This window comes from Strongylocentrotus purpuratus, unplaced genomic scaffold (genome assembly GCF_000002235.5).
Source record: "Strongylocentrotus purpuratus isolate Spur 01 unplaced genomic scaffold, Spur_5.0 spur5_scaffold_12, whole genome shotgun sequence".
Taxonomy (NCBI): Eukaryota; Metazoa; Echinodermata; class Echinoidea; order Camarodonta; family Strongylocentrotidae; genus Strongylocentrotus; species Strongylocentrotus purpuratus.
Window position 1 is genome coordinate 11,637,883 of NW_022145597.1, and position 11,373 is coordinate 11,649,255.

Below are 11,373 nucleotides of genomic sequence, written 5' to 3' on the forward strand. Positions count from 1 at the left end.
CCATGGCATAAGCTCATCGGGCCCTTCGGTCCGGATGAGCTAAAGAGAGAGAGAGAGGGGGGAGTAGAGAAGAAGAGATAAAGTACTTGATACGCGTGTGATAAAGAATATAATAACGCAACTTGGAATGGACTACAACTTTGTTTAAAGATACTATGTCCCTTTTGCAGCCAACCTCAAATTCTGTAGAACTTTGCAGGAATAATGAATATGTCATGTATATCCTATCTGTGAAATTTAAACGTTAGCAGTGTCCTTATATTCAAATTATGCAAGAAAACCCGTTTACTTGCTAGACTTCATTGTCAGACACTATTGTCAGTATTGAGTGACTGACTGACTTTTTCTTCTTCTTTGGTAATAACATACATAAAATGAGCTGTAAAGGATTTGTCTACTACATAACCCACTTCTTTTAATGGCCAAAATTAAACTGATTGAATCTTTGCGCAGCATAAAACGTACGACCATGCGGTACAATGGTCGGAAAATCAGGACTATTACTTATTGGCTCTATAGCTCCTAAGTCGATTTGACAACTAATAGTCGTTATTTTCCCACTTAAAGACATTTTCAAGCCCCATTCTTTTAAGGGGAGTTCCAAATTAGTATTATCTTTCAAATGCCATTGGAATTTAACCTTTTCATTTTTTTTGGCCTGCAAAAGGGACATAGTACCTTTAAGTAGAGGATATTAACAAATGCGTGGCCGAAAATAACACGTGGACAGATTTTGTTTTGTATAGACCGTACGAATATAAAGGATGATGCGCATAAACGATGTTAAGGAAAAAAAATGTGATGACGAAACAGATTTATCTAATCCCCAGTCAAAATTGGAGAAAATGATATAGAACTATTGAACGTGAAAACGAAGATTAATAGGCCTTAAAGGTACTATGTCCCTTTTGCAGCCAACCTCAAATGCTGTAGAACTTTGCAGGAATTATGAATATGTCATTTATGTCCTATCTGTGAAATTTAAACGTTAGCAGTGTCCTCATATTCAAATTATGCAAGGAAAACCGTTTACTTGATAGACTTCACTGTCAGACACTATTGAGTGAATGACTGGCTTTTTTCTTCTTTGGTAATAACATACATGAAAAGAGTTGTAAAGGGTACATGAGCATTTTGTCTACATCAATAACCCGCTTCTTGTGATGGCCAAGATTAAACTGATTGAATCTTTGCGCAGCATAAAACGTATGACCATTCGGTACAATTGTCTGAAAATCAAGACTATTACTTTTGGGCTCTATAGCCCTAAAGTCGATTTGACAACTAATAGTCGTTATTTTCCCACTTGAAGACATTTTCAAGCCCCACCTTATTTAGGGAAGTTCTGAATTAGTATTATCTTTCAAATGCAGTTGGAATTTAACTTATTCATTTTTTTGGCCTGCAAATGGGACATAGTACCTTTAAGCGAGCATGAAAATATAGAAGACCAAGTTTAGACAAATCAAATCAAGTCTACTCGTACAATTTTGAGAAAAAAAAATCAGCCTGTACCTTAATGGAAAGACAACATAATATGCATGGTACTGACAAGTACAATCATCATCCTTTGTATGAGAGGGAAAATGGGCGTGGCGGTGTCCCCCCCCTTATGTCTGCTAACCTAACAATGACCCACCCTTCTTCTGTAAGTAAGGAGCCACATGCATATTAAATAGGATTGCAAATTCAACAACCACTTCAACAACTTTAGCAATGAAACTGGAACAAAAATATTTGCAATGCCTATGCTATCTGAAATTCTAAAGTTCGCTGTCTGTTCTGCAAAAAAAAGACAATTTATTGTGTGTTGACCGCCAAGAGAGAGAGAGAGTAAAGGATTATTGCAAGTGTTTGATCTGAATTGTTCGGCTCCATGTGTTTGGCTAACCGATATACAAACCGAAGGACCGGTTATGTAATCTGTGCTAGCCTTTAGCAAAGAAACGAAGGTTTTGTGCATCTGAATGAAAGTTAAGTCTGAAGTATAAGAGTAAACATTAGTCTCCAACCAGAGCTGTTTGTCTTTTATTTTCCGAGTACGGTCTCGGAAATCTATATAAAAATAATCAGTATAACTTATACTTATTTACAAAAACCACTTCTTATTAACTGACTGAAAATAATTTTGATTTGCAGAATTTTTAATGGATTTTAATCATAGATACTTAAACGTACGAAACAGATGATTTGTTTGTACTCTCAAGAAAATTTCGGAACCGGTATTAAGTGACAACATCAGCCTTACGTGAGGCTAGATAAAAGTACGTAATCAGAACTGAACGACTTTCTTTTAAATGAAAATGTACATTCTGCGGAACTCGGTAGATTCTCATGCCTGTGGCAGTCATAGTTCTCCTAAAATTACTGGATTTATCAGGGAATATTTGTAACGTTCTTGGAAAACGCATATTTTTTGTATAAAATACAACCTGTGCAATGATGAATATTGCTTATTTCATGTCTTGAACGGATAGTAAGATATTGGTGTTCTGCAACGGACCATTTTTGTCAATGGCAAATGCATGGATTTCAGCTGGCATCACCCTATGTATAGACTGATAACTGAACATTTGTATTACTTGTAAAGGACTCTTGTAATCAATGCATGGAACTGTTAAAAAAAATAATCAAGATAAGCATGATTAGTGAAAACTATTATATTCATGACAATGAGCGCTGATTCAAGACGGTGTCGCCAGAGAGAACGAGATGTTATATACGGATTTTAGCATAATATAATTGATTGCATTCTCCTGCGTATCATCGTCACAACCCAGTATAATAGTCGTCGGCATCATCTAATCATCATCATCGTCGTCATCGTCAGCATCATTATCCAACTAAGTCATTTGATTGTGTTACTTCATCCAACACCTGCAATATAATACCGCTTTAACTTTCATCGTGCTCTAGCGTATTAATACAATCGTCACTTTTACAGCTTAAATTTGGTTTTGACGACGACGACGGCAACGACAACGGTCGCGATGCCGAAGGTGGAATTGTCAGTTTCGTCTCAGTTTTGCATCCTGCTGGTCGTGCAGGTGCTCGTTTCTGTGGCCATCATAGGGACAATAACCTACATGAACCAGTCTAGAATTATTCCAGGTAAGTTGTAGGAAATTGGGTTTAGAATTAGAACAAATGTACATAGTGACTTCTGGGGAAACATTACCCCCCCCCTCTCTCTCTCTCTCTCTCTCTCTCTCTATAAATCTCATTCATTCTCCTTCTTTCCTCAGATTACTCTCTCTCTCTCTCTCTCACCATACTTTCTTTTTCTCTCTCTTTCTTTCCCCCTTATCTATCCTCCCCTCCCCTCTCTTTCTCCCATGCACCTCCTCTCTATTTACCTCTTTCTATTCTGATTTCACCCATATATATCCTTATCTTATTAAGCTATTACACATCGCAGTTTTTACTGGTCCCCCGTGATTTCTGCTCGTGCTCGTGAAAATTAGGCTATTTTGTTATTCTGCTGTTCATGCTCTTTTTTCCCTTGACATACAATATAACAACGTGGCAGTAATTTTAGAATGGAATATTGTCTTTGATTTTATCAATATGGACACATTAGAATAAGAAAATCAAGTCTTTGTAACACTGTTATGTTGGCAGAAAAAAGAAATCCCCCAAAGAGGGGACACCTCCTTACTCAAACATACAATGCAAATGCTGGGTTAGCTCTTGCAACAATAATGGATAGAAGCGGAAAGAGAGAAATGCATTTCTTAGGCTTTTGTTGCGAAACCTAAACAAATATGGGTTTGTCGCCGCAGTAGAGAGGTCAATAGGGACTTTTAAATTCTGCACGACGAGAACGTGGACTGCCCTTTAAAGGCAATGTGACGTCATTTTAAGGCACTGGCAGTGACGTCACATTGCCTTAAAAAGGCAGTCCGCCTTCTCGTCGTGCAGAATCTAAAAGTCCCTAATTACTGTTTGTGTGTAATGCCCGATTATACGTCATGTAGCGTAGTGCTGGACAATTTTTTTTCCATTCATTTAAACACTAAAAAACGACAGAAATGTCATTTATTTTTCAAGATGGTCTTTTATCTTTTAATAGCATCTATGATAATTTGTTACCCATTATATATTTTGAGGAGTGCCCCAGAGAGAAGGCCCTTATAGTCTTAAAAACAGAAATCAATGATATTTTTGTACTCGAAAAAAGGGAGTTGTCCGCTCATACGTCACAATCATATAACAAAATTTGAGATTCGCATAAATTTGGTGATCTAATATTTTAAACATTCAAAGTTCTCTTATTATTGTTCCGATTTAATTTTAAATTTCGCCATACTGCTTCTCTTATTTTTCTGCTTTCATACAAATAAACTCATACAAAGATTGGCTTGCCATTTAATTTAATTGTCTCTATGTTTTTGTTACTTTGTGTTGATGTGTTCTGTGTTGGGGTGCAAAGTTTACATCCCCCATCCTAAATTAATTTCTTTAGAATGATATTTTGACTCGACGTTTGTTATTATGACCTTATTTAATGTGCCTCTTTTAGGTTTTTATTCAATGTGCGTTTGGTACATAATGCTGAATATTCTGCAATTTTTGAAGCACTATAATTCCCTCCATGTTTGTTTTATTGGGTCAGTCTAATGTTGACCAGAACAATACAGTTCGATTTGATGTCTCTAAAGTCTCTAAAGTGGACGTTGAATAAGCCTATGGCTACGGTCCATGAGACTGACAGCTCACGTAAACGGTAATGTCGGTCGATCGCGAACTCTCAGAAAATAATATTCAGATTAAAAAACACGTTTGTTTCCATTTTGTAAGTCGGTTTTGACAAAACCGACGGCTCGCAAAAGACAAACAGCCCAGACCAGTAGACCCACGTGCTGGTCTCGGGGGGCATTCTTACAACTTTTGTTAGGGTTCAAGAGACCAAAATTAGGAGGCGCTGTGTATCAGTGGTGTTTGGAGCAGTGGTTTCATAACACTTAGGGTCGAGGTCTTTGAATCGAAACCAAGTCGATGTCCTAGAGCCCTTTAAAGCATTAATCCTCATTACCAAGTCCGTCGTAGACGACAAAAATCCATGGGTCAATTGGTTGCGTACTTATACCCCCGCCCCCCCCCCCCCACTCAGTGTTATTAGGGTATGCATATGCTCGTTCCCTCTTTTGAAAGCACCCCCTATCTGAGGACTGCCAACATTTCCGAACCCCCCTTTCGCCCCGGCCCCCCCCCCCCCCACTCAGTGTTATTTAGGGTACGCATATGCTCGTACCCTCTTTTTGAAAGCACCCCCTATCTGAGGACTGCCAACATTTCCGAACCCCCCTTTCGCGGGCTTTTTGCGGGCTTTTCCTGCCTTGGAGACCCCCCTAAATCAGGAAAAATGCTCAATGTACCCCCCTAAATTCGGAATAATTTCTCAGGATTCCAAAGAGATGAGAGAAAAAAAGAAAAACACCCCCTTTTTAAAGAAATCTCCGGGTGAAAAGTCAAATACACCCCTTTTTTTACAAATCTCGGGCCGGACTTTGTCGCACGAAAAGTACCCCTTTACCGGACATTTTGGCAACACGCATGCGGTCATTCCGACCTCTGAGTGGGGGGGCCGGGCCTTTCGCGGGCTTTTTGCGGGCTTCTCCTGATTTGGAGACCCCCCTAAATCATGAAAAATGCTCAATGTACCCCCCTAAATTCGGAATCATTTCTCAGGAGTCCAAAGAGATGAGAGAAAAAAGAAAGAAAAAACACCCCCTTTTTAAAGAAATCTCCGGGTGAAAAGTTAATACACCCCTTTTTTTACAATTCTCGGGCCGGACTTTGTCGCACGAAAAGTACCCCTTTACCGGACATTTTGGTAACACGCATGGGGTCATTCCGACCCCGGAGTGGGGGGGGGGGGGGGGGGAGGCGGGCTTATACCCATGCTTTCTTAGCAGCCAGGTAAAAGAAACATAGTCAACCAGACATTAGGCTGTCGATCTGCTATCCATGAGTCATGTGATGTCACAAAATATACTCAAAGCTCTTGATTTGTTTCTTCATGTGCTAGTTTTAATCAAAATCTACATCATCAATCATGACAACCCATTTATCCTTTCTTTATTTAATTCTTTGTGTCATCTTGTCATCTTGCAGGTCCAATCCAGCCTGACAATGGTAAGAATAGCCAACCCTCTATAGGCAATTATCAACTTCTCATTCAGAATGCAGACGGCCGCGGTAGCCAGGCTCATGGACAAGACGGAAAGGCCAACCCATTGGGCCAGAATCTTAAACATTTCAAAGACATCGTCAATTCTCAGATACAAAAAAGACCAACCCGTGATGATCAGACTGAGGCTACGGTGAAGACAGATGCGCCACCTCGAAGCAACAAGTTCGTGATCCTAACATCAGTGAACGCGGAGTTCGTCGACATCGCCGAGAATTGGTTGGAAAGTCTTCGACGATTGGGAATCCGGTACAACATCACGATGGTCGCGGAAGACCAGGACACCTTCAAGTACTTCTCTATCAGGGCCAACAGAGAGTTCCGGGTGCTTTACCAGAAACAGTACGCGTTCAACTTCACCCGGCGGTACGGCCCTGTCATGATGTACCAGGAACTGATTCGTCGCAGGACCGTGTACATCAGGACCTTGCTGGAGCAAGGGAACGACGTGTTGCTGGTAGATGTTGACACAGTGTGGATCAAGAACCCAGTTGACCTGATCTTGAAGGAGTACGCCCTCTACGACATATGGCTGGCCCAAGGATACGAGAACCACATACCGTGCCCATGTTTTATGTACATGAAGTCGACTTCTGAGGTCGTCGCCATGGTGAGAGAATGGGTCAAGCGATTGGAAAATCAACGCGGAAGGAGTTTGGAGTCGGACCAGGTTGCTTTGACCAAGGTTTTGCCCCTCTTCCCGGATATTCCGATCCAGAAGATGAGCTTCGAGAAATTCCCAACCGGTAAGCATTACTTCGATCGGGCGTGGCTGGCGCTTCACAAACAGGAGGTGTATGTTGCTCATGGTAATCATCTTGGGCGACATGATGGAAAGAAAAAGAAGCTTAAAGAATTCGGTCTTTGGATGCTCAATTATTGACAATAACTTTGATCGTCGTATTGAAATATAGTACAAGCTTGTTTTTGATCAACAGCAATGAATCAATATAAGATTGTGTGCACCTTTAAAGGGGCCAACTGTGTATCAATCGTTCTGTCAGTATAATTTATGGAGTGACAATTCATTCGACACTTATTTGAAATGATTTATTTAACTCCCATGTACATTATTTTAGAAGTTAAGCTTCTTCACAAAATGATAATCTTAGCATTAACTGATAACCGCAAGTCAAGCAAGGTAAAACACTTCAAGATCTATAATGCACGTGGCCATTGTCAAACTATTTTGAATGGTACGTTAGTGTGTATGATGTGGCGAAGGAATTGAACTGACGAAGACAAAAAGACAAAAAGAAAGAAAGACAAAAAAGGCAGGGTAGTTTACCGACATCGATACCACAGCTTTAATGTATTTTTAATTGCGCCATTGTTCGGTGAAGGCGTACGCAGAGCGATTGTTCGGTTCCTGTACCGAAGCATCATCACGCCGAGTGTCATCGGTTGGTGATGCATTATGGGACATGGCTGTCGACAAATCGTGCCATTCTGAGCAGCAATTATACGTAAATCCAAAGTAGTGTCAGTAAAATATACCCTGCCTGTGTCACGACGGCCAAAATCATAAACTCCCAACGGCTCATTCTGAGCAACAGACGTAGAGAGGAAGTTTGTACTGTCAATAGAATACCCTGCCTTTAATTTTTTTTTTCTCATTGCGGCAATAGTGATTAACTCACAATCATTAACATCGTATAATATAAGGATGTATCATAAAATGAAAATAATTTGAATGATGTTTATGGTAATAGAATTAAATTTTTGTAGCTAAAATGTAATAACACTATAGAACAAGAAACAATCAAATTAAGACTCACTGTGAAGTTTAAAAAACGGAAAAGGAATACAAAAATTGTATTAAGAAAATGTTCATATTCATAATAATATTATATATTATATCCTGCATCAAAAATTTGTTGGCTTATGATTGGTTGAGAGATCGTCACATGACCAGAAATATTTGACCTACTTTTAGAAAGTACTATACGAGAGTACTATTTTGGTTTACTTTTTGGGAGTTGGAAAAAAAAAAGAAAAAAAAAATTAAATCTTAATTTAATGAAAACAAAATATTTTAAATCTTTTTAGATAAAAATTGACATTTTTTTTGTCCTAAATTTTTTTTTCTCCCAAAATGTTTTTATTTTTTTAATTCTTTTTTTAAAATTAATTTTTGATGCATGATATAAAACAAATATACCATGCCTTCTATTCGAGGTACTGGTTAAAATATGGGCCTCGGTGACTCCAAAAGTACCATTTGCTTCGGGGCTGCGCCCCTCAGCAAATAGTACTATTGGAGTCACCTCTTGCGCATAGTTTTAACCAGAACCTCTCAAGGCAGTGTATATTTATATACTATTTATGGTATTTGCTGATAAATGAATACGGTATAGCAACCCATATGTAAGATTGGAGTTGAAGTTTGCTTATTTCAAAGTTGAAGAGTGAATCAATATGCCCTGAAATTATTATTTTCAAATTAAAATAGCTTTTTTGACATTCGAATGCATTTTTACACATTTTGCATTGACAATGATCATAGGATTTTGTTTATTATGAAATGATTACAAAAATTGCTATTAATAAATCCTCTTCAGGGCGGTTACAATACGTAATGATTTTGTAAATAGAAACCGTATGCGGATTGGGTAATACATGTTACTGTCCCGTTCGCGTCATTTTTTTTCTGCGGCACAGATTGGGGCTTTTTTTTTTTTTAAAGAGGTCTTGACTCAACCCTCACCCTAAACTTTCCCATAGGCTCAACACGCACATAACCCCAATGTGGGCCGCAGAAAAAAAATAACGCGTCCCGTTCGCGTACAAAATGGCGCACATAACGCACACGAGTACTGAAATTTCCTTTGGGCCGATTTTGATACATGATGCATTTTACACGCAAGTATATACATAAAGTGTGCAGGTCATTATTTTTCGCTATACTGCCCAGCAGTGAGTAGCAAATTTGATGCCTGCAGGTTAGACCAATTAATCAGATGCCTAGTATAATTATTATAGCAGTATATGAAAATGTATAAATTTAATGTGCCGCCATCATGTGACACTTTCATCAGTATCGACCAACTTTTCTGTATTCGTGCACGGACCAAACCAACTGTTCCACTTCTCACGTCTGATATCGACCGAAATTTGAGTAAAAAGAAGCGATAACTTCAGTCGGCTTGCGGTGTACGCTGCATTGTTGATTCCATCCCATGACATGCGCTTGGTGCATGAATCTAGCAGACAGAATCTGGAATGGATTGATGAAATAAGAAGAGAGAGGGGATTAGTAGAACACTCCCAGTGTCATATTTTAGGACAAATACCTTATCAAACCACCTCTAGGACAACTATATGCTCAGACATCTACACACTAAGAAAAAATGGTGCAAGTAGGGGTGCAAACCGATGTAACACTGGCAGCACCTTTAGGGGTTAAATCCTGCACCCTTTTTAAAGGTGCAATCCTGCACCCCCCCCCCCCCCTCCCCACTCCATGAACGGAGGGATACCATGCGTGTTACCAAAATGTCCGGTAAAGGGGTACTTTTCACGCAACAAAGTCCGGCTCGTACATACACAAACAACACTTTACACACCGGACTTAAAGGGTGTTTTCAAAAGGAGGGAACATGCATATGCGTACCCTAAATAACACTGAGTGGAGGAGCCGGGCCTGCATGGGTGCCAGATTGAACCTTTTTGGGGACATGTGCAAACCGATGCGACACTAGCAGCACCTTTATGGGTTCAATCTTGCACCATTTAAGCCCCACTGTCCTACTTGTAGCTACTTGCTCCCTCTATATAGAAAACTTCCCCAACCGGTGCCTGTTCGTCCCCCATGATCCTCTTTTTCTTATGTTAGTTGAGAGCTGACTTAATGAGATAGCCACCTGTCAGTGACCTCGTTGTGTGGTATAATCCCTTCTGGCCCAGTAGTGTTGACGGTCTTTAAGAAGGTGCTAGATTGAACCTTTTAGGAGACATGTTAGCACCCTTAATGGTTCAATTCTACTCCATTAGGGGTGCAAATCGATGTAATAGCAGCACCTTTATGGGGTTTAATCCTGCACCAATACTCGAGGAATACTCGTGAAATTTGCTCGTACACAAATACATATTAAACATGCATGTTGTTTCTTGGTTAGTAATCATCTGTTGCTAAAAATGTGAAAGTAATTGTAACATGATCAGACAAAATAATCTATCGGTTAATGATTGCCGAAGGAAAATACAAATCACAAAATTGATGTACATTGTCATAATTTGCTTAACAAATCATGATAAATGTATTTTTATGTGAACACGTGTAAAGTAATCATGAATATGCATGCATTATGCAATCTTTTATTTTTGCACCCTTTTTTGGTCGGTAGGGTTAATTTTTGTGGGGAGGGTGCAAAATATTATATTGCACCCTTTTTTGAACCCCTTTTCCTTCAATAGGGTTCATTTTTATGTAAAACTCTTATTTAGAAAAAAACGCGGGAAAAGACGCAGGAAAAAAATGAGGATGGCATACCTGTTCCGAGATGAATATGCAAAACTTGAGCATTTGCAACTTCAGAAGAGGTACAAGGTTTCGTATTAAAATAGACAGATGGTTGTGCCGATTTCTGAACGGGATAACGATGGCTACCTGCAAATAATTTAACAAAACAAAAAACAAAAAACATTTAAAGTACAACCGAACAGTATTGTGGGTGACATGAGATTGCGTAAATGCCATTGCCATTATGCATTTTCACATTGTAATTGCCAGTGTCAGTGTCAAGCCATTGTAATGAGCATCCATTATTCCCTGATCAAACAAAACTTGGGGTGGGGCACATCACATGTTCCTAATGCCACTTGTAATTGCCACTGCCATTGCAAATATACACTTTTGGTCATTAAGGTGGAATAATTATTTTTACCCCAATTTTTGGAATGATTTTGACAATTATTTATTCCTAATAGATCTAAATAAAAGTAAACATTCTCATATTTTATTGAATTATAATTTGCGAGTGTTTGTTGTGCGTGACTTCTAAAGCATGTGTGTGCTACTATGCTAATCAACTGGGGGACCTACGTCCTTAAGTCAAAACTGACTGTAATGAGGATTAATGCCTCACAAAAGGGCACTAATATAGCACATCGACACGGTTTTGACCGGGGGAGGGGGGCTCACAGTACGAGGCCATTGCTTATCCACTGAATCATGAATG

General features: G+C 39.2%; 1 protein-coding gene across 1 annotated transcript; it reads left to right on the plus strand.

The window, feature by feature from the left end:
• Nucleotides 1-2,305: 2,305 nt before the first annotated feature.
• Nucleotides 2,306-8,067, plus strand: LOC115922630. Its single transcript, XM_030981830.1, has 2 exons — nucleotides 2,306-3,111; nucleotides 6,118-8,067. The coding sequence occupies exons 1-2, from the start codon at nucleotides 2,991-2,993 to the stop codon at nucleotides 7,074-7,076; spliced, it is 1,080 nt and encodes a 359-aa protein (XP_030837690.1). The 5' UTR covers nucleotides 2,306-2,990; the 3' UTR covers nucleotides 7,077-8,067.
• The last annotated feature ends 3,306 nt before the right edge of the window (nucleotides 8,068-11,373 follow it).

Bases quoted from the DNA above. Each gene is read 5' to 3' on its own strand.
- LOC115922630 (XM_030981830.1), top strand. From the start codon at position 2,991: ATGCCGAAGGTGGAATTGTCAGTTTCGTCTCAGTTTTGCATCCTGCTG. The intron at 3,112-6,117 runs GTAAGTTGTAGG...GTCATCTTGCAG, and splicing joins CCAGTCTAGAATTATTCCAG to GTCCAATCCAGCCTGACAAT.